This window comes from Somniosus microcephalus, chromosome 13, assembly GCF_052327205.1.
Source record: "Somniosus microcephalus isolate GS21.2 chromosome 13, FLI_Smic_1.0, whole genome shotgun sequence".
Lineage (NCBI taxonomy): Eukaryota > Metazoa > Chordata > Chondrichthyes > Squaliformes > Somniosidae > Somniosus > Somniosus microcephalus.
In genome coordinates, this window is record NC_140999.1 from 142,334,608 (window position 1) to 142,362,220 (window position 27,613).

The 27,613-nt window shown below is 44.5% G+C and overlaps 1 protein-coding gene across 2 annotated transcripts in view; it reads left to right on the plus strand.

Moving 5' to 3' along the window:
- Nucleotides 1-27,613, plus strand: part of ripor3 (RIPOR family member 3) — a 217,098-nt gene that overhangs the window by 102,752 nt on the left and 86,733 nt on the right. For both annotated transcript variants that reach the window (XM_086005315.1, XM_086005316.1), the window contains exons 3-8: nt 2,536-2,688; nt 9,794-9,872; nt 17,923-17,946; nt 18,758-18,811; nt 21,893-22,042; nt 27,404-27,467. In XM_086005315.1, the coding sequence (XP_085861441.1) occupies nt 2,536-2,688; nt 9,794-9,872; nt 17,923-17,946; nt 18,758-18,811; nt 21,893-22,042; nt 27,404-27,467 (524 nt within the window). The remainder of the gene's footprint in view (nt 1-2,535; nt 2,689-9,793; nt 9,873-17,922; nt 17,947-18,757; nt 18,812-21,892; nt 22,043-27,403; nt 27,468-27,613) is intronic.

The following is a 27,613-nucleotide window of genomic DNA, read 5'->3' on the forward strand; positions in this document are numbered from 1 at the left end:
AGAAACTGTAAAATCTTCATGTTGTAGAATTTTTGGACGTAATGCAAAGACTACAGTCCTCAAAGAAATGATTCATGTGGGTGATATGCTTTGTAAGCCTTCGAGTTCTAAATTTCCTTCGCAGTGTTCAAAATATGCATATGTTTCCAATCGGTTATCAAATCCACAGGCTACATTCTGTAAAATGTCAACTGTGAAAAATGATAAACGTTGGAGGAATTCAGGCCACCAAAAGCAAACTTTATTCACAGTCTCCATTTTTATGTTTACATAGTTGGAAAGTTTCTCGGTGCATTATGTTATATTTGGGGATTCCACCCCACTTCTACTCTTCAGTGAAGAATAAGGTGACGACAAATAGAAAAGAAAGATGAAAGTGCAAAACAGAAAAAAAAATAGCAATATGTGGCAGTGATTTCAAGGCAGTAATTTGATTGAGGGGGGGCAGATGACATCATAAACCGCAACAACAAAGACAATGTAGTTTATAACTGTTACATGAACTCAAAGATTAGATTATTGCTCTGGATTACTAGTTCAAGATCACTTTGGGGTATTTAAAAAAAAAACTACATACAATCAATTTTATAAGGTGTTTATATTCAGTTCAGGGCTTGTTTCTAGGTGGTCAGCGCAAATGCCAGTAGTCAGTGCATGTTGTTGGATGAGCATTAATAATTGTTCTAGATTTAATTTGCTATTAATTGCGGAGAAATTCTATGACCAACACATATATTTAATTTAAAACTTGTACAGGAGGAGTCAAGGTTGCTACCATTGTCCACAGAGGGTTAGCCTCAGTGGATTCCTCCTCTGTTAAGGTAACAGCAACATTCTGTTACCCATATGAAGTGATAGGTTCGCATATAGAATTGTGCTTGCCAGACAAGACCTGATACAAAGATAGGTGGGAAAGCAAGTTGTGAAGAGGACACAAAGAATCTGCAAAGGGATATAGACAGGCTAAGTGAGTGGGCAAACATTTGGCAGATGGAGTATATTGTGGGAACGTGTGAGGATATCCACTTTGGTAAGAAAAATAAAAAAGCAAATTATTATTTAAATGGAGAGAGATTACAAAATCTCTGGGGGTCCTTGTCCATGAAACACAAAAAGTTAGCATGCAGGTACAGCAAGTAATTGGGAAGGCAAATCGAATGTTGGCCTTTATTGCAAGGGGGTTGGAGTATAAAAGCAGGGAAGTCCTGCTACAACTGTACAGGGTATTGGTGAGACCACACCTTGAGTACTGCGTACAGTTTTGGTCTCCTTATTTAAGGAGGGATATACTTGCATTGGAGACTGTTCAGAGAAGGTTCACGAGGTTGATTCCTGAGATGAAGGGGTTGACTTATGAAGAAAGGTCGAGCAGGTTGGGCCTATACTCATTGGAGTTTAGAAGAATGAGAGGTGATCTTATTGAAACATATAAGATGTTGAGGGGGCTTGACAAGGTAGATGCAGAGAAGATGTTTCTTCTCATAGGGGAATCTAGAACCAGGGGGCATAGTTTCAGAATAAGGGGTCGCCCATTTAAAACTGAGATGAGGAGGAATTTCTTCTCTCAGAGGGTCGTAAATCTGTGAAATTCTCTGCTCCAGAGAGCTGTGGAGGCTGAGTCATTGAATATATTTAAGGTGGAGATAGACAGATTTTTGAACAATAAGGGAGTGAAGGGTTATGGGGAGCAGGCAGGGAAATGGAGCTGAACCCAAGATCAGATCAGCCATGATCTCATTAAATGGCGGAGCAGGCTCGAGGGGCCAAATGGCCTACTCCTCCTCTTAATTCTTCTGTTCTTATGTTGATAAGCAACAAATTCATGATTTTCCCACCTTGCTGAAGCACCAACATGTAAAAGTGGGTTGTCCAAGGCTCTTCACAAAGTAACCATTCTTTCAGAGCATGGATGAGGCTAACCCTCTCCCTGAATCTCTCTTGCTGTGAGAATAGTGCTGTTTTATCAAGAAAGATTGGGTAGACAAGAATGGGGCTCTTGGTATGAGGAAGGAATGATAGGTGGCAAAAAGAACATCAGAGAGAATGAAGAGACATTGGAGCTCTGGCCTGAGTGTAAGGGAATAGAGGCAAGTGGGGAAATGGGAAGATCAGACCAGGCAGAAGGGTTCAATAATAATGTCAACTCCACCTCATTTAAACATTTTCCCAATAGATTTGGTCACGCATTCATAAACTGCAGCCCTGTGATTTGTACCCATGCCATTTAATTGGGAAAAATTAAAAGTAGGCAATGATATCTATCCATTACTAATTCAGCCAGATTAAACTTGTTGAACACTTGTCTGCAGGACATGCTAAACAAAGATAACACTGAGCCCTGCATTATTTCTTTTTCACAAAACCCAAGAGGAACCTCCCAAGGTGTTTGGTTACAGAATGAGGATTATTATGTTCATTGCGAAGTACAGTAATCTACCTTGTTACCATAGCCTTCCAGGCACATGGGATAGTTATTGTATGAAAACTAGCAGACATTCAAAGATATTTTGTTCATTCTACAATTTTCTTTTGCAGAAGTTCATCTGTCAGTAGAAGTTCTCCAATGTCAAGAATGCCCTTAGTAAAATCAATAAAGAGGCATGCCCCTTTACAGAAAAACCCCAGCAGTTCGGAGCCACAGCCTAACCGCGTTGAGAAAATATGCAAGTCATTGCGGAAAGGCCTGAAGTGAGAATCTTTGTAAATTGTACTATGACGTAAAAGAACCATGTAAAGTACAACTTACTCCATTCAGCATTAGGCATTTATCTATGCTGTAGTGTTATCTGGTTAAATTAGCCAAAGTGCTAACCCTTTAGGTTAATGATCACATCAGATGTTACATATGCCAAGCATCAGTGTTTCATGCTCACATCAGTATTTTGGGGGTACAGTCATCATGTCAATGTTTGCTGACAAAAGTCAGCATAGACTAAGCCCTGCTCACACCAGTTCTACTCCTCTAATGCACCAGAACAAGTCTCTCTATCCTTTCAATGGTACACCAAACACTACTGGCAGCTGTTGCAGCCTCTGCATAACAAGTCTGGGAATTGTCCTGAGAACATGAGTTCCTGCCTGTTAATTGTGTTAATTGTAATTAGTTATTATTTAGTTGTTAAATGAATGTTATGTACTGTTTATCTAAAAGGGGAGGAATTGTTGTGTATGTACCTTTAAGAGAAGAACTGATTCTATACTGCAGTACAGGCAGTGACCACCCCTGTATATAAAGCCATAGCAGGCTTCTGTATTTCAGTCTTGAATTACTCTCTGTTCAGTAAATACCTGTTTTATTGTTCTCCTGCAGTCTGAGTATTATTGATCCTCGGACACTACACTGGCGACGGGCAGGTTTGAACTCACCTGCAGTACTGCATCACCTCATGGGGATCTTTTCCCTGAAGAGAAGCTTCTTGGAGGTCGAAGTCAGAATGGCGGGCGTCGACCGCGGGCAACCGCCCAGGGATCCATTGGAGAGTTGCAGGGGAGGCTGTGGAGAGCTGGGCCTGGCTCCCCAGTCAAGGTGTTCCAGCAAGTCGTGCTGGTAGCAGGTAGTGCGCTGACCCTTCCGAACTGCAGCGGGCTCGGGCTTGATCGAGCGGCTCTGCAAAGGGGCCGTGCAGCGTCGTCGGGAGGAAGAGAAAGAGAGAGGGTGGAGTGCACAGGGCGCGGTCGGTGCTCAAGAACAGGGCAGCGTGGAGAGGATAGAACGCGGGGAAGGAAAAGTGATACCCGCCGAAGCCGCGGGTCGCCGCCATTACCCTGTAGAACGCTAGGAGCAGCGTGGCAGCAAGGGGAAGAAGGAAAAGCACAGGAGGCGCCATTTTATTCCATTGGGGAAGAAGGAAAAGCGCGGGAGGCGCCATTTTATTACATTGGGGAAGAAGAAAAAGTGCGGGAGGCGCCATTTTAAATCGCCCAAGATGCCGAAGAGTGGCAGTATCACTGCTTTCGACAACGAGGTAGAAGACTGGAACACGTATGTGGAAAGAATTGAAGTGTACTGCAATGCCAATGAGGTGGCCAATGGAAAGAAGGCGTCGGTATTATTAAATTTGATGGGCGCGAGAACGTACGGCCTATTGCGGAATTTAATTACCCCAGCTAAACCAATGGAGAAAAGTTTTGAAGAGATTGTTAATATCTTACAGGAACACCTAAACCCTACACCGCTGCTGATAGCAGAAAGATTCAAGTTCCATAAAAGAAACCAGCACAAAGATGAGAACAATGCTGACTATCTTACGGAACTACGCAAGTTATCGAAGCACTGCCAGTTCGGAGCAGGACTGGCAGACACCTTGCGGGATAAGTTTGTCTGCGGGCTCCAGTGTGAAGGAACCCAGAAACGACTACTTTCGGAAAAGGACCTGACGCTAGAACAGGCTTTCAGCGTGGTAGTATCCTACGAAGCAGCAGCACGGGGAGCCGCGGAAATACAACAGAAACCACAGGAATACAGCGCTAACGAAATGGCGTATGGAGCAGAAAAGTGCTATCGCTGCGGCATGACAACCCATGATCAGAAGGACTGCTGGGTTAAGGACAAAGTATGCAGGCAATGTGGGAAAATGGGACACATAGCAAGAGTCTGCAGGTCGGGAAAGAAAACCAACACTAAAAGAACTACTAAGGAAAAGTACAAGAAAGTAAAGAAATTGACAGACAGTAGTTCGGAAGATCAGGAGAGTGAAAAGGACTCCAGGAGCAGGAGACTAAGTTGTCTAAAGTTACACAACGTGATCGCAAAGGAGGATCACCGAACCATTTGGGTCACCCTCATGATAACAGGGTCCCCAGTAAAGATGGAATTGGACACAGGATCAGCCCTAACTGTCATGAATCGACGAGACTATGAGCGGCTATTCTCACACATACCCTTGAAGGACACGTCCATTGTATTGAAGACATACACGGGGCAAAAAGTCTACCCCAGAGGAAAAATAAGGGTGCCAGTTGAATACAACGGCAAGGAAACACAGAAACTGTATCTATATATACTACCAGATGGAGGACCACCATTATTGGGACGTGAATGGATCCGAAAAATACAATTGGATTGGCATTCCATTCAGGCGCTAACTGTGACTGATAAAAAGGATGCTGATGTCACACCTGGACGACTGTCAAAAATTCTAACTGACGCGAAAGAGGTGTTCCAACAAGGACTTGGGACTCTAAAAGGAGTAACGGCAACGATAAAAATCGAAGATAACGCAAACCCAAAATGTTTTAAGGCCAGACCGGTACCTTACGCGATCCGCCCAGCCGTTGAAGCAGAGCTGCAGAGTCTGGAGCATTCAGGTGTGCTGTCCAAGGTGGACTGGAGCGAGTGGGCCACACCCATCATTCCTGTAATGAAGAAATCATTGAGCAGCACGCCTGGGGAGCCGAAGAAGGTTCGCATCTGTGGGGACTTCAAGGTAACTGTGAACCCAGTCCTGCACACAGTACAATATCCACTTCCACGGATAGAAGATATTTTCGCCTCACTATCTGGAGGGAAACGCTTTACAAAGATTGATCTGGCCCAAGCGTATCTACAAATGGAGGTGGAAGAAGCGTCTAGGAAATACCTCACGATAAACACTCACAAAGGCTTTTACCAGTACAATTGACTGGTATTCAGGGTAGCATCAGCCCCGGCTATTTGGCAGAGGGCGATGGAACAAGTCCTGCAAGGGATCCCGGGGACCCAGTGTTATTTGGACGACATCCTGGTTACGGGCGAAAATGACAGTGAACACCTTGCCAACCTGGAGCAGGTGCTCACGAGATTACAGGAATATGGGCTACGAGCCAACCGCCCCAAATGCGAGTTCTTCAGGAGACAAATCTCGTATTGTGGCCACATGATTGATGAGGAAGGGTTGCATAAGTCGCCGGACAAGATTGAGGCTGCAGTCAAGGCTCCAGCACCGGAAAATGTGTCGCAACTGAGGTCGTTCCTCGGGTTGGTGAACTACTACCATAAGTTCTTGCCGAATTTATCTACAATTCTGCACCCACTGAATGCCCTACTGCAAACTGGAGTAACATGGAAATGGAGTGATGAGTGTAAGCGTGCCTTTCAGAAATGTAAATGCCTAATCACTTCAAAAGAAGTATTGGCCCACTACAATCCAACACTACTGATTCGGTTAGCATGTGATGCGTCTCCCTACGGCATCGGAGCGGTGCTGTCACACAAATTCCCTGACGGTTCAGAGAGGCCAATAGCCTTTGCGTCGTGCTCGTTAACCTCAGCCGAGCGTAACTACGCCCAGATTGACAGGGAGGCCCTCAGCCTGGTGTGGGGGGTGAAGAAGTTCAATCACTATCTGCACGGGCAGAAATTCACCCTACTGACTGATCATCAGCCCCTGGTCTCCATTTTTAACCCAAAGAAGGGCGTTCCGGTGATGACGGCGCAACGGCTGCAAAGATGGTCACTTTTTCTAGGGGCACATCAGTACGACATAGAGTACAAGGGTACAAAACAACATGGAAACGCTGATGGGCTGTCGCGCCTACCGTTGCCTATGTTAGAGGAAGCACTTGCAGTGGACCCTGTTGAGATATTCAATGCGACCATAGTCGAATGTCTACCTGTTACAAACTCAAGTATCGAGAAGGAAACCCGAAATGACCCGACACTCTCTCGGGTCTATGATTTGACGGTGAAGGGATGGCCAGCGCATGGCGACTCACTGTTGCCAGCATTCTCGCCAAGGAGAGAACAGCTGTCAGTGTGCCGGGGGACCTTGATGTGTGGACCCCGAGTGGTAATTCCACCCAAGTTGAGAGATAGAGTGCTCAATGAGCTTCATGAGGGTCATCTGGGAGGGGTAAAAATGAAGAGCCTAGCCAGGGCGTTTGTGTGGTGGCTGGGAATCGATAAAGAAATCGAGGATATGACCAAGAGATGCACAGGATGCCAGAAGGTCCCAAACGCTCCAACACAGGCCCTGCTACACCCATGGGAGTGGCCCTCATCTCCATGGCAACGGGTACACATTGATTTTGCTGGTCCATTTATGGACTCAATGTTCCTAATCGCTGTGGACGCCCATTCAAAATGGCCAGAGGTCATCAAAATGTCCTCCACCACCACGGAGAAAACTATTGCAGTCTACGGACCATCTTCACCAGGAATGGCTTGCCAGAACAGATTTGCTCCGACAATGGGCCACAGTTTGTGTCAGAGGATTTCCGGAGGTTTCTGAGGAATAATGGGGTGAAGCATTACACATCTGCCCCATATCATCCAGCCACAAATGGATTGGCTGAGAGGTTTGTTCAGACCTTTAAAAAGGCCATAAAGGCAATGCATAATGACGACATACCACTACAACACAAGTTGGATAATTTCTTGTTTGCTTACCGGAATGTGACACATGCAGTCACCAACCAAGCTCCAGCCATAATGTTCTTCAACCGAAGGCTAAGATGTTGCCTGGATTTGCTCAAACCAAACATAAGACGAGATGTTGAGGATAAGCAATTCCAGCACATAAATGAGAAGCCAACCAGGAGCTTCAAGATAGGGCAACCAGTCTTGGCCTGCGACTACCGAACAGAAAAATGGCAGCCAGGAACGATATGCACACAGCAGGGACCACTAATGTACACAGTGGACGTTGGAGAGAGCATCGTGAGACGCCATGCTGACCAGATTCTAGAGTCACAGGAACAAGCCAAACCCATACCACGAGCAGGTGCACCTGGTAATTAACCCGAAATACAGATTGCGTCTACCTCAGAAGCAGTCAAACCAACCGATGACAATGAGCCAGAATCAACTCCACCGCAAGAACAGGATACTCGAGAAAGGCGCTATCCAGTCAGGATCAGGAAGCCTCCTCAAAGACTGAACTTATAAATGATTATTTCAGTTGATGTATATAGTACAGAGAAAATTGTAATTGTAATTAGTTATTATTTAGTTGTTAAATGAATGTTATGTACTGTTTATCTAAAAGGGGAGGAATTGTTGTGTATGTACCTTTAAGAGAAGAACTGATTCTATACTGCAGTACCGGCAGTGACCACCCCTGTATATAAAGACATAGCAGGCTTCTGTATTTCAGTCTTGAATTACTCTCTGTTCAGTAAATACCTGTTTTATTGTTCTCCTGCAGTCTGAGTATTATTGATCCTCGGACACTACACTGCCTACAGTATATAGAGGCCGCAATCCCTGCCATTAAGGCTAGGAGAGGCATTGAGAGGACAAAGGGACCTGTTCCACTGCATTAGCCACCAGAAATGGGTAGGAGTGGGACCAAGGGAGCAGAGCAGGGAGGAATGGATGGGGCTTTAGGGGAGAAGGGAGGAGAAGCTGGAAGCAGTGTTTTGGGGTGAGGGATGAAGGAGAAAGGTGGAAAAGGATAGTGCTACCTTGAACTGGGGGATTGGAAGACGAATTCCAGGGTTAACTAGATTGGAGGGGGAGAAGAGTACTGCTTGAATTGAGGAGGGAGAGGGAGAAGAGTGCTAGTATAATCTGGCATATAGGAGGAGAAGAGAAGGGTGGGGAGTGGGATAGGGTACTGGGTCTTTGTCAACTGGGTGCAGAACGGGTAGATACCTTTGTGAACTTGCATAGTGGAAGGGCTGGATGTGAGTGAGTTACTGTTGAGGTAACATTTGGGGAGATGATGGTCAGATTGAGTCTGTTAAAAATGTAAATGTCACTTTGATTTTCCTTTCCTAAGATAAATAAAAGTATTAATTGTGAAGTATAAAATTGCTTAAAATTAACCAGAATATATCATTTGTAATGGCAAAATTCAGAATTTCCCTGGAGCCTATCCCTGGACATCCTTACAAATGTACCATCACCTGTCTCTTCAACATTTGGATTTTCCCTTTAGGCTATTATGTACTTATGTGTTTTCCCCTCCTCTGATACAAGTGAAGGAATGTTATGTGTACCCACTGCTTAAGTTACAAAGCCTGTGTAACTACTTCCTTTTACGGGCCAGTGCTTTTTAAACGCTGTGTCACCGTTTAAATGGAATTTAATAGAAAGAAAGATTGCATTTATAAGGCACTTTTCATGATGTCCCAAAGTGCTTTTCAGCCAATTAAGTGCTTTTGAAATGTAGTCACTGTTGTAATTTGGGAAATGTGGCAGCCAATTTGCACACAGCAAGGTCCCACAAACAGCAATGTGATAATGACCAGATAATCTGTTCTAGTGATGCTGGTTGAGGGATAAATGTTGAGCTCCCCTGCTCTTCTTCAAAATAGTGCCATAGGATCTTTTACATCCACCTGAGAGGGCAGACGGGGCCTCGGTTTAATGTCTCATCTGAAATACAGCACTTCTGAGAGTGCAGCACCCCCTCAGTACTGCACTGAAGTGTTGGCGTAGATTTTGTCTCTGGACCGGGACTTGAGAACCCATCACCTTCTGACTCAGAGGCGAGAGTGCTACCACCTGAGCCACAGCGGTCAGTGCCCATTTTACTGGGTAGATACTCCTCCCCAGATCAGGCGGGTATAACAGTACCAGATGAACCTCAACTAAAATGGTGATTGAGCTCCAGAGGTGTGACTTAAGCCTTTTGACACACGGCCTTAATAAAGTTTAGTCTGCCCCAGTGGAAATTCAGCCATCTGCTCGTGACATGGTGTTTGAGCGGGGGCAGCTCACAGCTCTTACCGGAATCAAGCTTCCGTGGAAACCGCGCATGTGGCAGTAACCTCCCTCTAATACAGAGAAAAGACCGTGAGGCAGAAACAAAGTGTGGCCTTTGGAAATGTTACATTTTTGTGGATTAATGGTTACTTTATTTTAATGCAGTAAATATCTCGAAACTCATCAAAATGAATTGGATTTGCTAACCATGCAACAGAAAGACATGAAAAGAAACTCCAGACTGGTAGGTAAAAAAAAAAAAAAATTAATATTCATTTAATATGACTTTAGAGCAAGGCATGCACCCTTGGGTTGCACTTTTCCACCATTTCTGGTTATCTGCTTTTTGAACTCTTGGTGGAGTTTCAGAAAACTGATAGCATTGATATGCGTCACATTCTTACTTCATTCTTGGGATGTGTGCGTCACTGGCAAGGCCAGCATTTATTACCCATCTCTAATTGCTCTGAACTGAGTGGCTTGCTAGGCCACTTCAGAGGGGGTTAAGAGTCCAAAGTTAATATTGTGGAGTACAATGATGGGGAAGGGTCGGGATGAGGGGTGGGGGGTTACTAATACAGCTCATGTTATTTTAATTATATTCAGCAAGGGTGAACCAGTTACAATCCCAGTAGCAAAGTTGAGAAGGTACTTTGTCACCAAATATGAAACAAATTAACACTTACAGTATTATGATCCTGAAAGGTCAAGGTTTTCAAAGGCCTAAGCGTTGTATTCCTCATTAAAATAAAGAAGCTAGTATTAATTTGGTGTGATTCATGATGAGTGACTCAGCCGTGGCTAACGAGGGAAATTAGGGATAGCATAAGATCCAAGGAGAGGACATATAAATTGGCCAGAAAAAGCAGTAATCCAGAGGATTGGGAGCAGTTTAGGATTCAACAAAGGAGGACAAAGGGATTAATTAAGAAAGGGAAAATAGAATATGAGAGTAAGCTTGCAGGGAACATAAAAACTGACTGTAAAAGCTTTTATAAATATGTGAAGAGAAAAAGATTGGTGAAGTCAAGCGTAGGTCCCTTGCAGTCAGAATCAGGGGAATTTATAATGGGAAACAAAGAAATGGCAGACCAATTAAATACATATTTTGGTTCTGTCTTCACAAAGGAGGACACAAATAACCTCCCAGAAATGTCGGGGAACATAGGGTCTGATGAAAGGGAGGAACTGAAAGAAATCAGTATTTGTAGGGAAATGGTGTTAGGGAAATTGATGGGATTGAAGGCCGATAAATCCCCAGGGCCTGATAATCTACATCCTAGGGTACTTAAGGAAGCGGCCCTAGAAATAGTAGATGCATTGCTGATCATCTTCCAACATTCGATGGAATCTGGAACAATACCCATGGATTGGAGGGTAGCTAATGTTACCCCACTATTCAAAAAAGGTGGTAGAGAGAAAACGGGAAATTACAGTCCGGTAAGCCTGACATCGGTAGTGGGGAAAATGCTAGAGTCCATTATAAAAGATGTAATAGCGGAGCACTTGGAAAACAGTGACAGCAACAATATCATACTCCCATGTGTTCATCAACACCTTAAATTCATCCACCTTATTCGCAAGACTCCTTGCATTAAAATAAATGCCATCCAGCCTTGCCCTACTCCCTTGTGCCGTTACATATTTGCTCTGCCTTCCAAGCTGACTTGTTTTTTCCTCTATATTTGGCTGTACATCACCCCCTATTATAGCTCCACTCTGTATCCCATCCCCCTGCCAAGTTAGTTTAAACCCCCCCCAACAGTGCTAGCAAACCTCCCCGCAAGGATATTTGTCCCGTTCTGGTTCAGGTGCAACCCGTCCGACTTGTACAAGTCCCACCTTCCCCAGAAGCAGACCCAGTGATCCAGGAAACTAAAACCCTCCCTCCTGCACCAACTCTTTAGCCACGCATTCATCTGCTCTATCCTCCTATTCCTATACTCACTAGCACGTGGCACCGGGAGTAATCCAGAGATTACAACCTTTGAGGTCCTGCTCTTTAATCTGCTACCTAGCTCCCTAAATTCTTGCTGCAGGACCTCATCCCTCTTCCTACCCATGTCGTTGGTCCCAATGTGAACCACGACCTCTGACTGTTCACCCTCCCCCTTCAGAATGCCCTGCAGCCGTTCAGTGACATCCTTGACCCTGGCACCAGGGAGGCAACAAACCATCCTGGAGTCACGTCTACGGCCACAGAAACGCCTATCTGTTCCCCTTACGCTAGAATCCCTTGTAGTGTATGTACTTTGCAGAAGGAACTATATTCTGCAGCCCCTGTATACTGCAGTACCAGTAGTGACCACCCCTGTATATAAACCTGTGTAGTAACATTTGCATAGTAGTTCCAGGTTGTCTCCATTCAGTAAAGACCTGTTATAACCAACTCCTGCCGTCCGTGACTCAATTATACACGGACATAATACTGGCGACGAGCAGATACGAACTTACCTACAGTCTGCACCACCTCATGGGGATCCATCCCTGAAGCGAAGTTATCAGAGGTCGAGGCCAGAAGGAAGAAAGAAACAGAAGAAACGGGCGTCGACCATGGGCATCGGCCTCTGAGTCAGCGGAGTTGAAGATTTGCAGGAGAGGCTGTCGAGAGCGGGGCTTGGTTATCCTGTCGATGGTGCTTCAGCTAATCGGGCTGGTGGCAGTTAGTACACTGATCTTTCCTGGGCTGCGGCGGTCTAGAGCTCGAGCGGGTGGCTTTGCAACGGGGCCGAGCAGCGTTGTCGGGAAGAGGAGAGAGAGGGTGGAGCACACAGGGCGCGGCCGGTGCTACGAAGCCGGGCAGCGTACAGACCCGAGAAGAGGGAGGCAAGTGTCCCGCAGGGTTGTTCCGACGACGGGGAAATAATAAAAATTAAACGCGCAGAAAGCCGCGAGGAGCTGCAGTTTGCCACGGGAACCGCGGAGAGCGGCGTTAGCAGCAGCGCGGGGGGAAGTGCGCGAAGACCATAGGGTGTCGCCATCAAGGCATAAAACGCCAGCAACAGCGGAGAAGACAGAAAGCGTGGGAGGCGCCATTTTGTTAAATTGGGGAAGAAGGCAAAGCGCGGGAGTGCCATCTTAGATTTCCAAGATGCCGAAGACTGGCAATAACACTGCCTTCGATAATGCAATAGAAGACTGGACCACATATGTGGAAAGAGTCGAGGTATATTGCGAGGCAAACGAAGTAGCCGATGAGTAAAAGGCATCGGTACTGCTAAACTTAATGGGCGCAAGAACGTACGGCCTATTGCGGGACCTGATTACTCCAGCCAAACCGAAGGCGAAGAGTTTTAACGAAATTGTTGCTATCCTACAGGAACACCTAAATCCTACACCGCTGCTGATAGCAGAAAGATTTAAATTCCACAGGAAAAATCAGCATAAAGATGAGAGCAATGCTGATTACCTTACGGAACTACGCAAGCTATCAAAGCACTGCCAGTTCGGAGCAGGACTGGCAGATACCTTACGGGACAAATTTGTCTGTGGACTCCTGAGTGAAGGAACCCAGAAGAGGTTACTCTCAGAGAAAGAGCTGACGCTAGATAAGGCTTTCAGCGTGGCAGTATCGTACGAAGCAGCAGCAAGGGGAGCTGCGGAAATACAGCAAAAGTCACAGGAATACGGCACCCACGAAATGACACGGGGATTTGCAAAATGTTATCGCTGCGGCAGAACAACCCATGACCAGAAGGACTGCTGGTCCAAGGACAAAATATGCAGGCAATGCGGAAAGATGGGACACATTGCACGAGTTTGCAGGTCTGGGAAGAAGACCAATGACAACAAAAAGGCTACTAAGGAACCGTACAGGAAAGTACAAAAGATGACGGACAGTAGTTCCGAAGACCAGATGAGCGATAGTGAATCCGGGAACAAGAGACTAAGCTGTCTCAAACTTCACAACGTAATCACAAAAGAGGATCACCGAACCATTTGGGTCACCCTCACGATAGCAGGGTCCCAAGTCAAAATGGAATTGGATACAGGATCAGCTCTAACCATCATGAATCGACGAGACTACGAGCGGCTATTCTCACACATACCCTTGAAAGAGACATCCATTGTCTTGAAGACGTATACGGGGCAAAAAGTATACCCCAGAGGAAAAATAAGGGTGCCTGTCGAATACAATGGCAAGGAAATACAGAAATTGTATCTGTACATACTGCAAGATGGTGGACCACCGTTATTGGGACGTGAATGGATCAGAAAGATAAGTTTAGACTGGCACTCCATTCAGGCACTGACGGTGGCTGGTAAAAAGGATGACGACGTCACACCTGGACGATTGTCAAAAAATCTTAGCTAATGCCAAAGAGGTATTTCAACAAGAACTGGGCACTCTTAAAGGCATAACCGCCTCGATAAAAATAGAAGAGAATGCAATTCCCAAGTCTTTCAAAGCAAGACCGGTACCATATGCAATTCGCCCAGCCGTCGAGGCAGAGCTGGAGAATCTGGAGAATGCAGGCGTGTTATCTAAGGTAGACTGGAGCGAGAGGGCGACACCCATCGTTCCTGTCATGAAGAAAACGTTAAACAATAAGTCTGAGGAGCCAAGGAAGGTTCGCATCTGTGGAGACTTCAAGGTGACGGTGAACCCAGTCCTTCACACAGTACAATATCCTCTTCCAAGGAGAGAAGATATCTTCACCTCACTATCTGGAGGGAAGCGTTTTACAAAAATTGACCTAGCACAAGCATATTTGCAGATGGAGGTTGAAGAATCCTCTAGGAAGTATCTCACGATAAACACTCACAAAGGTCTTTACCAGTATAATCGACTGGTATTCGGAGTAGCATCAGCTCCGGCGATATGGGAAAGAGCGATGGAACAAGTCCTGCAAGGGATTCCGGGGACTCAGTGTTACTTGGACGACATCCTAGTGACAGGTGAAGATGACAGTGAACACCTTGCCAACCTAGAGCAGGTGCTCATTAGACTACGTGAACATGGGCTACGAGCCAATCGCCCCAAGTGCGAGTTTTTTAAGAAACAGATATCGTATTGTGGCCACATGATTGATGAAAAGGGGTTACATAAGTCCCCTGACAAAATTGAAGCGGTAGTTAAGGCTCCAGCGCCTGAAAATGTGTCGCAACTGAGGTCATTCCTCGGATTGGTGAATTACTACCATAAGTTTTTGACGAATTTGTCCACAATTCTGCACCCACTGAACGCCCTACTACAAACGGGAGTAGCATGGAAATGGAGCGATGAATGTAAGTGGGCCTTTCAGAAGAGTAAGGACCTAATCACTTCAAGAGAAGTATTGGCTCACTACAACCCATCACTACCGATAAGACTGGCGTGTGATGCGTCTCCCTACAGCATTGGGGCGGTACTGTCACATAGATTCCTTGATGGTTCAGAGAGGCCGATAGCTTTTGCGTCACACTCGTTAACTTCAGCCGAGCGTAACTACGCCCAGATTGACAGAGAGACCCTCAGCCTGGTGTGGGGGGTAAAGAAGTTCAATCACTACCTGCACGGTCAGAAATTTACTCTACTTACTGATCATCAACCTCTTGTCTCCATTTTCAACCCTCAGAAGGGCGTACCAATAATGACAGCACAACGGCTACAGAGGTGGTCCCTTTTCCTAGGGGCACACCAATATGACATCGAGTACAAAGGAACTAAACAGCATGGGAATGCTGATGGATTGTCGCGCCTACCGTTGCCGACGGTGGAAGAAGAACTTGCAGTGGATCCAGTGGAGATATTCCACTCGACCATAGTCGAATGTCTCCCTGTGACGAATGCAAACATAGAAAAGGAAACACGAAATGACCCGACACTCTCCTGGGTCTATGATTTAACGGTGAAGGGATGGCCAGTACATGGCGAACCACTGCTGCCAGCATTCTCGCCGAGAAGAGAACAGCTGTCAGTGTGCAGAGGAACCTTGATGTGTGGATCCAGAGTAGTAATTCCACCCAAATTGAAGGATAGAGTGCTCAATGAGCTTCATGAGGGTCATCTGGGAGGGGTAAAAATGAAGAACTTAGCCAGAGCGTTTGTGTGGTGGCCGGGAATCGATAGAGAAATAGAAGAGATGACCAAGAGCTGTACAGGATGCCAGAAGGTCCAAAACGCCCCACCACAAGCCCCTCTACATCCATGGGAGTGGCCCTCATCTCCATGGCAAAGGGTGCACATTGATTTTGCTGGTCCATTTATGGACTCGATGCTTTTAATTGCGGTGGATGCACATTCGAAGTGGCCAGAGGTAATAAAAATGTCCTCAACCACCACAGAAAAAACTATCACAGTCTTACGAACCATATTCGCCAGGAATGGGCTGCCTGAACAGATTTGCTCCGACAATGGACCACAGTTTGTGTCTGAAGAGTTCCGGAGGTTCTTAAAGAACAATGGTGTTAAGCATTACACATCCGCCCCATATCATCCAGCCACTAATGGATTGGCCGAGAGGTTCGTTCAAACATTCAAGAAGGCTATCAAGGCAATGTGTAATGAAAATATACCCCTACAACACAAGGTGGATAACTTATTGTTTGCCTACCAGAATGCGACACATGTGGTTACCAACCAAACTCCAGCCATGATGTTCTTCAATCGAAGACTACGATGCCACTTGGATTTGGTTAAGCCAAACATCAGAAGAGATGTGGAGAACAGGCAGTTTCAGAATATGAATGAAAGGCCGACCAGGAGTTTTAAGATCGGTCAACCAGTTTTGGCCCGGGACTACCGCACAGAGAAATGGCAGCCAGGAACGATCTGTACACGGCAAGGACCTCTAATGTATACCGTGGACGTTGGAGAGAGCATTGTAAGATGCCATGCTGACCAGATTCTAGAGTCACTGGGAAACGTCAACTCCACACCATGATCTGATACACCTGGTGATGAAACCGAAGTACCAATTGCATCTACCTCAGAATCGGTGATATTGGAAGCAGACGGACCAAACAATGACATTGATCCCGACTCAACTTTGCCAGAAGAACCTCATACCCCAAAGAGGCGTTATCCAGACAGAATCAGGAAGCCTCCTCAAAGACTGAACTTATAATTGCTTAACTTCAACTAATGTATCTAGCAACTGTAATTGTAACTATGTTATTTCATTGTTAATCGAATGTTATGTACTGTTTAGCTAAAAGGGGAGGAATTGTAGTGTATGTACTTTGCAGAAGGAACTATATTCTGCAGCCCCTGTATACTGCAGTACCAGTAGTGACCACCCCTGTATATAAGCCTGTGTAGTAACATTTGCATAGTAGTTCCAGGTTGTCTCCATTCAGTAAAGACCTGTTATAACCAACTCCTGCCGTCCGTGTCTCAATTATACACGGACATAATATCCCCTACCACTATTGCTCTCCCATTCTTTTTCCTCCCTTCCTGAGCAGCAGAAGCACCCCCATTGCCCAGCTCTGCCGTTATCTCAGCCCATATACGGTTGAAACCATCATCAATGCTATTGTAATCTCCTGACTCAATTACCCAATGTGCTCCTCCATAAAATTCAACTCATCCACAATGCTGCTGCCCGATCCTATCCTGTACCAAGTCCCGCTTGCCCATCACCCTTCGTCATTGACTTACATTAGCTCATAGGCGCCCAATGCCTCAAATTTTAAACTTTTGTCCTCATCTTTAAATCCCTCTCCTCTTCCTATCTCTAACATTCTCCAGCACCTCCTCAGCCCCCCAAGAACTCTGTGGTCCTCAGGCTTTGACATTTTTCTCATTGCCCCCTCCTTTCGTGCCACCATTGGCAGTCATGCCTTCAGCTGCTTAGGTTCCACTCTCTGGAATCCCTCCTTGAACCCCTCGGCCTCTCCACTGCCCTCTCCTCTTTTAAGACCATCCTTAAACCCATCTCCTTGACCAAGCTTTTGGTCACTGCTCTAACCTTTCCTTACTTGACTCAACGCATACTTTCCTTACAGCTCTGTGAAGCCCTTTGGGATGTCTTTCCACATTAAAGGGGCTATTTAAACGCAAGGTGCAGCTGTCTGCTGAGGTGGTGTTGTCGAGCCGTTGCAATTTAGCAACTGAGGTTCCAAACCACCTGAACATAATAGCTGCACATTGCATCAGTTAGAATACATTATGGGGGAGGGGGTGGGAAAAGACTGTAATAAATTACTCCAGTTCATTGTACTTGTGACTTATAGGCCTGAAATACTTTGGAAGAAAATCCAGTAACACACTGTCACAAGTTTGTCTGTTTTTTGAAATGAATGATAATGCTGTTTTTTTTTAATTTAAAAAACAGAACGCTAATACATTTGCCTTATTATTATTCCAGGCTTTTTTATATGATCTAGATAAGGTAAGCATGTATTTAATATATATGGGGAGGGATTTTCAACTTCCACCTGAAACGGGCTCGAAGCTGGGGCAGTGGCCGCTCAGTCTGCCTGAAGCTGGTGTCGAGAAGCCTGCACTATTCTCAGATTCTCATTTGAATGGAAGTTGGCAAGCTGCGTGCGCCAAATGGGTGGGAAATCAGCCAGCTCCCGCATGAAGCTGGCGTGCAGGTGTGTCCTGGGGGGGGGGGGGGGCGGCAGTGGGGCGGTGGGGAGCTGATCCTGGAAGGGGTTGAGCATGGTCCAGCAATGGGCTGGCCGCAGTATTTTTGTGGAGCCAGGAGGAGCTCTCCAACATCTCCTGGCCCCACAAAAATTATACTACCCCCCCCCCACCCCCACCCCCCCCCCCCCCGCAAAAAAAAAAATTGGGGCCCTTTCTTGAGCCCTGGTTAGGTAAGTCACTGCCTGAAAATTGCAAACCACTCGCGTAGGATCCTGATTTGTATATGTAGCAGCATCCCATAATAGGTGGATGTGCTGCTCGCTAATTTACAAGCCCGCCTGAAAATTACATCGGGGAGCCTTGGGCATCAATGGGCCGGCCAAGGTCCCTCCCCCACCCCTGATTTTCAACTGCCTGCAGCCCGTTTTATGAACACATGGAAAATGACAGACAGATAAAGGCAAGAAATGGGTGGCCAGCAGTTTAAAGTCTTAGTGCTGATTTTTGAGGACAGCGCTGTAAAATGAAAATCAGGAGACTATTTGTGTCAATATGTAATCGCCATTAATTACTTGTTTTGATCCCTCATGAATACGATCCTTTTTCAGCAAATTAGGACCACTGAGAGATACATCAGGAAACTGGAGTTTCACAGCAGCAGGGTAAGTATTTGCAGCTCACTAATAACAGAATCATTGTTCGTTTTTTCTAATTAAAAGGGGGACATTCAAGTGGCTTCAGACGGATAATAAAAGCAGCTATCCTGGGTAACCCATTTGGCTTTCTCCTAACTACTGTTCCACATAAGTTTTTCAGTGAAATACAACGTGTTGAGGCAATAGGTTCAACTTAATAAATTATAAAGTCACTTGAGTTCATTGAATTAGGTGCAGATTTTTGAAACGCAAGATTGAAATAAAACTTCTGTTGTACAAGCATTTCGAAAGCAGTCACTAACTGCAGTTTTTAAGTACAATATGCAGTTTTTTTTTAACATCAAATCTTGTAACCTTTACTGTGTTGGCCACATAATAAATCTAAAATCTGTGATATTTTTTACTAGCCTGTTTAAAAACGCTGCACCACGCCACATTGAAATGTTTTGCTGGGCTGATTTTCTGTAATGTCCAGGAACAGCCTGTTCTGTCACAATATTACCATGGAAACCATGGCAGCAAGTTTCTGCTGGAGCATGACCTTTTGCAATGGAGTTTTCATATTATTAGTCAAATCTATCATAGTATAAAGGCTAAGTGCTACAATATTGACTTCTCGCCTCTGGAAGCTGAGTATCTAATTCAGTCCCAAATTTTCTCAGTGGTATGTATGACTGTTCCAGAACAGATTTTTCTGTCTAGGCTGTTCATAGTACTGAGCTTGTGCTAAAATTTTCCCCACACAGTGACAATGCCCCTTTTACGACAAAGACATGATTGACTCTTAATGCCCTCTGAAGTGGCCTAGCAAGCCAGTCTGCTGTAAAAATAATCACTAGAAGGTGGCCCAGCAAAATGGTATGTTGGCCTTCGTAGCAAGAGGGTTTGAGTACAGGAACAAGGATGTCTTGCTACAGTTGTACAGGGCCTTGGTGAGACCGCACCTTGACTATTGTGTGCATTTTGGTCGCCTTACCTGAGGAAGGACATTCTTGCCATGGAAGGAGTGCAGCGAAGATTCACCAGGCTGATACCTGGGATGGCAGGAATGATGTATGAGGAGAGATTGTGTCGATTGGGCTTATACTCACTGGAGTTTAGAAGATTGAGAGGGGATCTCATCGAAACCTATAAAATTCTGTCAGGCCTGGACAGACTAGATGCAGGAAGGATGTTTCTGATGGCCGGGGAGTCCAGAACCAGGGGTCATAGTCTAAGGATAAGGGGTAAGCCATTTAGGACTGAAATGAGGAGGAATTTCTTCACCCAGAGAGTGGTGAATCTGTGGAATTCTCTGCCACAGAGGGCAGTGGAGGCCAGTTCATTAAATATATTCAAGAAAGAGTTGGATATATTTCTTAAGGCTAAAGGGATCAAGGGATATGGGGAGAAGGCAGGGACAGGGTACTGAATTTGGATGATCAGCCATGATCTCATTGAATGGTGGAGCAGGCTCGAAGGGCCGAATGGCCTACTCCTGCTCCTATCCTCTATGTTTCTATGTTTCTATGTTTCTATGAACTAGAGACAGGCAATAAATTCAGCAGCACTATCCAGAGGACAAATAGAAAAAAAATACTATCTAATATGTCAACAAATAGTTATGTTTAACAGTCTCCAACGTCAACTGGTTTGTGATCTCCGGGAACAATTATCATGATTTATTTTCTGCAAAGAATATTTCTAATGTATAAACAGAATTTTAATGCTTTTGCTAGCAGTATGTACTTGCTAGATACTCTTTGGCTAACTGTTCACCTGTGGGTGTAATATCCTATCTATATTCTGCTGCTGTCCAAATATATTTTCCACCTTCAGTGGCCTTTCTTTCTAAATAACTTTATTCATTGTTATTCAGTAGGACAAGAAATTACAAGTTTCCTTAGGTTAGAAAAATATTATTTGTGGATACCTAAATTGAGGAACTTATACAGCGAGACATTCTTCACACTAGTTGGCAGGGTTAGGCTCTTTCTACATCACGAGGCTCAGATGGGGAGTGAGACAGGGAGGTGTAGTTGAACGGTATGTTGGAATGGTGCCCTATACTTGCAGGAGGCGAGGGATCACAGATCAGCCAAGGATCCCAGCAACTTTGAGAGCTAGGGATGGTTGGGTGGTGGCAGGAAGCAGGATGATACATCTTGGTGGTTTCCTAGCTCCGCGTGCAGTCTGTGAATCACTTGCTCTGCTTTTCAAATGTTCCACAGGCTCTTTGTTCACATGCTTGTTATGGGGGTTGTCAGATCATTGAATCATAGAATCTTATAGCACAGAGGAGGCCATTTAGCCCATCGTGCCTGTGCCAGCTCTTTGAAAGAGCAATACAATTAGTCCCACTCCTCCACTCTTTCTCCGTAGCCCAGCAAATCTATCCTTTTCAAGTATATATCCGATTCCCTTTTGAAAGTTACTATTGAATCTGCTTCCACTACACTTTCAGGCAGTGCATTCCAGATCATAGCAACTCGCTGCATTAAAAAAAAAAATTCTCCTCTTCTCACCCCTGGTTCTTTTGCCAATTACCTTAAATCTGTGCCCTCTGGTTACCTACCCTTCTGTCAGTGGAAACAGTTTCTCCTTATTTACTCTATCAAAACCCCTCATAATTTTAAATAGCTCCATGAATTCTCTATTTAACCTTCTCTGCTCTAAGAAGAACAATCCCAGCTTCTCTAGTCTCTCCACCAGAGAGGGGATGAGGAGAATTTTTACACAGCGAGTTTTTAATGATCTGGAACGCACTGCCTGAAAGGGTGGTGAAAGCAGATTCAATGGTAACTTTCAAAAGAGTGTTAGGTATATACTTGAAAAGGAAACATTTGCAGGGCTATGGGCAAGGAGCAGAGGATTGGGACTAATTGAATAGCTATTTCAAAGAGACAGCACGAGCATGATGGGCTGAATGACCTCCTTCTGTGCTGTATGATTCTATGATTCTATATTGTTTTACTTTGTAAAATGGAGAAATTATTTATGGTTTGTAGAAATGTCAAGTGCTTTTGAAGAAACTCTTTATAGAGTTTTACTTACAAGAACTGGTATTTGAATTCTTCAATCTTACTGTTATAATCAACTGTCATCCAGATAGAAGAACTATACGAGTCCTACTTCATTCAATGGCGGCTACGCAATGGGGCAAGCAACATGAAGCGAGCTTACTCAGTGTCTCCTTCTACCAAAGGATCACGGGAAACACTGATAGAGATTAACAGGAACTACAGGGAATGTACAGAGGTATTCCATCTGTGTACTTTTTACATTTATTTCTATTTTTAATTGGCAGCTCTGAACCTGGTAAAAATAGGCTCCAATTCATCGATTTATTTAGCAGGTTATAACTATGTTAAACTTTGGACGTATAAATTAATCTATTGTCCTTTTTCAACTTCAAAATCTTTTCTAATTCTGCATATGGAAAATTTTTAAATAAGTTTTTTTAGGAAAGACAGAGAAAACGCTACAAAACCTAAAGTGGCTCAATTGTTAGTTTATTATTTGAAGCACAAATGTCAAAGTTCTGACTTGTACAATTAGATTACTGACATCCTGGGACACTTCAGTGCTTTAACTCTAAGATAACTGGTAAAATAATTGATTGGCTCAAATACTAAAGCTGTCAGGACCATTGTTAGAAAGGTAATAAATGTCACCTTCATTTTTAAACAATAAAAGTTGTTTTCTGAAGGCAATGTCAATAATCATTGTCTTTTTACTTCACAACAAATCGGAGAGTTTTTAACCACTGTAAATACAAACTATGTGAATGGGGCCAAGGAGGAGAGCAATAGAGAGAGTTTTAAGGAGACCTATGTAGGAAGGGAGAGGAATAATAAGTGGTTTTGGGAGAGAATGCCAGAGAGCAGGAGCATTGAGGCTGAAGGAACAGCTCCCGAGTGCAATGAAGGAAGAGGAAGATGAGTGGTAATCTGGAGTCAGAGGAACAGAAGCATAATGCAGGGACATATGGCTGGAGAAGATTGCTGATATAAGATGAAGTGAGACTATGGATTTGGAATTGGAATTGAAGCTGAGGACCTTGAAACTGATAAGCTGAGGGACATGGAGCCAGTGACATAGATAGGGGTGTTGAGAGTGCGGGACATTGTGCAGCAGAAGACATGGGCTGCAGTGTTCTGAATTAATTGGAGTTGGTGAAGGAGGAGAGGAGAGCATTCAAGAAGTTAATCCTACAGGATGATGAAGATATGGATTAAGGTTTCAGCAGTGGGAGAGGGGGAAAGGAAATGATGCATGGAGGCAATGTTACTTGTCCTTGTCTATAAATTCCTCCATGGCCTTGCCCCACTCTATCTCAAACTCCTCTAGTCCTATAACCTCTCCCAAAGTTGTTCTTACTCTTTAGCTAGTTTCTCATTCACTCCCAGGGTTTACCGTGAATTCCAAAAGCTTTGAGTTTAATTATAACCTTTTATGTGGAATTTTATCAAAATCCTTTTGGAAGTCAAGGTACACCATGTCAACAGTCCACTTAGGTTGGCACTTCTTTAAAAGAAGTCAATGAGCTTGATCAGGTAGGATCTTCCCTTTCTGAATCCATGCTGACTGAGCTGAACCTGGTTGTTGTTGTACAGATGACCTTCACGTTTACTCCTGATAATTGACTCCATTATTTTACATGGAATGGAAGAAAGACTAATGTGTCTGTAGTTGCCCGTGTCTGTTTTGTTGCCCTTTTTCTGAACCCAAAATCACCCAAATGGGTAAAAAATTGGGTATTTACTAATTAACCTCAAGTGACTCAAGTCAGGTGACTTCTGGTTCTGAATGTGGTGATCCTGGTGGAAAAAAAACCCTAGGTATTTATTGGAATAACTTGAGTCACTGAATATAAAAAAATAGTTCTGTTAATTGGAATGTTATGGAAAATATTTTTCACACTAAGTGCCAGCAAGGAATATTTACAAGGTATAAGATTAGGTGTTTTTTTAAAACATTAAATCCACCAGCTAAAGGTTCTGTACAGAATTGATATTCTCTCTGTCATTTGGGAGATGTAGGACTATGGTTTCCATGGCTACCAAGAACTGAAAACAATGTCATAAAATTAATTATTATTGTAAAAGTTGGTTATTGGAGTGAGACTGAGTTTTCAATGCAAGGTAATTGCTATAAAATGTTACTGGTTCAGAGAGGAACTTTTACCTTAAATACAATCCATGGTAACCAAAGTTAAAAGAGATCATGTAAACACTCTCAGCAACATTACACAATTATTTATTTGGGCTGTGAATAGTTCTAATGGTATCTCTCTGTTATCTGCTTATGCCTTTCAAAGCCTTGATGGAAATTTGGCTGAGGGGTGATGACACCTTACCCTTAAATGAAGCCTCCCCACCTGGCTATAGCTTCCACCACTTGCCCCGCTCAGACTGCTGTGGTGGTGGTGTGGCGCTCATCACCAAATTACACCTTTGGCTGACCCCTTACTCCTCCAGTATCTCACCTTATTCCACCCTTCTGACCCCTCATTTAAAATTCTTATTCTCTACCGCCCACCCAAGCACCATAAAAATTTTATTACCAAGATATCTTCACTGCTTTCCTCCCTCAGCCTCTGCACCGAGTGACTCCTCAGCCTTGGTGACTTCAACCTCCATCTCAATTCATCATGGTCTCTCCTCTCTGAGTTCACTAGCCTCCTATCTTCCCTTAGTCTCTCCCTCCATGTAAACTCCCCAACCCATATTCACAGCCACCTCCTCGACCTTGCCATCTCTCATGGCCTCGCTATTCCCATTGTGTCAATCGCAGATAAGACCATCTCTGACCATTTCCTCATATCGCTCTCCACCCACATCCCCTTCACCCCCCAACCCTACTTCCATTTGTGTCCGCCCTTGGAAAAAAAACTCGCACCCAAGTCTCTTACAACTGCACTTACAAAATCTCAACTATCCAGCCTTTGGCCCTCCATTCACCACAACATTTCTGCAGCTACCGATCTGCTCAACCACACCCTCACCACTACCTTTGATGCCCTAGTCCCTACTAAAATAACTACCCTCTCTCACTCTGGCTGTTCCCCCAGGTATGGCTCTCATCTTCGCTCCTTTAACTCCAAGGGACATAGACTTGAACGGATATGGTGGACAACTGGTTTAGTCATTAACTGCCAGATCTGGCTGGACCACATAAAGCATTATTGGGTCCTGCTCTCTTCTGCTAAAATTGCTCACTATTCCAGAATCATTCTGGAATGCAAAGATAAACTCTGGCTTCTATTCTCCACTGCTAACCATCTTCTAAAACCCCTCTCCCCTGTCTCCACCCTCACCTCCGACAACAAGTGTGAGGAGCTCATGAACTTCTTTGTCTCTAAGATTGAGACCATCCGTTCAGCTGCTTCTGCCACTTCCCTTACTTTCCCTAGCCCACTGGGCCAAAATTCCTCTAAGATTCCCCCCTGCCCTAGCCCTGAACTCACATCTTTCTCCAGTTTCTCTCTGATCTCCCCTCATCACCTCTTTGCGCTCATCTTGTCCATGAGACCCACTTTCTGCTCCCTCGACCCTATTCCCACCAAATTGCTGACCATCCAACTTCCTTTTCTGGCTCCCATGTTAACTGACATTGTTAACGGGTCTCTCTCCTCAGGTAATGTCCCCCCTCTCCCTCAAATCTGCTGTCATCACCCCCTCCTCAAAAAAACAACCCTTGACCCCTCTGTCCTTGCAAACTACCACCCCCCATCTCCAACCTCCCTTTCCTCTCCACAGTCCTTGAACGTGTTTTCGCCTCCCAAATCCGTGCCCATCTTTCCCGCAACTCCATGTTTGAATCCCTCTAATCAGGTTTCCGCCCTTGCCTTAGTACCGAAACGGCTCTCATCAAAGTCACAAATGACATCCTTTGTGACTGTGACAAAGGTAAACTATCCCTCCTCATCCTTCTTGACTTGTTTGCAGCCTTTGACACAGTTGACCACCCCATCCTTCTCCAACGCCTCTCCACCGTCGTCCAGCTGGATGGGACTGCACTCGCCTGGTTCCATTCTTATCTATTAAATCATAGCCGGAGAATCATCTGCAATGGCTTTTCTTCCTGCTCCCGCTCCTGCATCGATACCTCTTGTGCCTGCAAGGATCTATCCTTGGCCCCCTCCTATTTCTCATCTACATGCTGCCCCTTGGCGACATCATCCGAAAACACAGCGTCAGTTTCCACACGTACGCTGACGACACCCAGCTCTACCTCACCACCATTTCTCTCGACCCCTCCACAGTCTTTAAATTGTCAGACTGCTTGTCCAACATCCAGTTCTGGATAAGCAGAAATTTTCTCCAGTTAAATATTGGGAAGACCGAAGCCATTGTTTCTGGTCCCTGCCACTGACTCCAACCCTCTCCCTAACATCTGTCTGAGGCTGAACCACACTGTTCGCAACCTTGGTGTCATATTTGACCCTGAAATGAGCTTCTGACCACATATCCGCAGCATAACTAAGACCGCCTATTTCCACCTCCGTAACATCGCCTATCTCCACCCCTGCCTCAGCTCATCCGCTGCTGAAACCCTCAGCCATGCCTCTGTTACCTCTAGACTTGACTATTCCAACGCACTCCTGGCTAGCCTCCCACATTCTACCCTACGTAAACTTGAGGTCATCCAAAACTCGGCTGCCCGTGTCCTAACTTGCACCAAGTCCCATTCAGCCATCACCCCTATGCTCACTGACCTACATTGGCTCCCGGTTAAGCAATGCCTCGATTTCAAAATTCTCATCCTTGTTTTCAAATCCCTCCATGGCCTCGCCTCTCCCTATCTCTGTAATCTCCTTCAGTCCCACAGCCCCCCCGAGATATTTGCACTCCCCTAATTCTGCCCTCTTGAGCATCCCTGATTATAATTGCTCATCCTTGGGACGTTTTACTATGTTAAAGGTGCTATATAAATACAAGTTGTTGTTGTTGTTCAAAGACATTGAACTGAGCAGGAAACATTGAAAAAGCGTCCAAATATGACCCAGCTGTCCACAACAACTTGTTGGTTTCCTAAGGCCTGTTCACTATAACACACACAGTTCCAACAGTGAGCTTCTAATTTGCACTATAATATTCTTTCCTGCTTAAATAAATCTACTATAAAGTAACCCACCTGAGCAGGAGTGTTTTTATTTTTAAACACACAAGATAGCACACCAGAGACTACATTTTTGGTCTTCCAATGTGGGCCCCTGGATGAAATATACATTTCTGCACAACCAATGGTAATTGTTTTGCCAAAACATAATTGTTTTAACATCTGTTCTGTTGAGGAATGCTATACTTTACTAGGTAGGATTTATTGTATTTACTGCAAAAGAATAGACTATTAATGAATGGTGCTGTTACTGAAGTGTTATTCTCAGAGTTTCAAAAGTATTGTAATGATAATTTTCCATTCAAGAGTTCCTTTCGGTAAATGGCATAAAACAACAAGTGGAAAATAAATGGCTGATCTATAAAAGTTATAATCCTTACTTTGTAGTAAAGTTTAATATTGCAAATTGGGAATTGAAAGATTTTAATAGCAGCATAATTATAGTGATTCTTTTACCAATAACGTCGACCCATTCCATTGTTTTTCTTCCTGCAGGATATGTGTGTGTTAGAGAGATCATTGGAGATTCTCCTTGGGGAATTCCACATCAGAATGAAAGGTAACTTTTATATTAATCAAACAAAATATTATTTGAATAATAAGTAAGTCTGACATTTTTTTTCTCAAGATAGGGGAACAGAATATGAACCTATTTATAAATATAATTTTTATGTCCACTGGGTGGTCTTTGTGTATTGTGGTGGC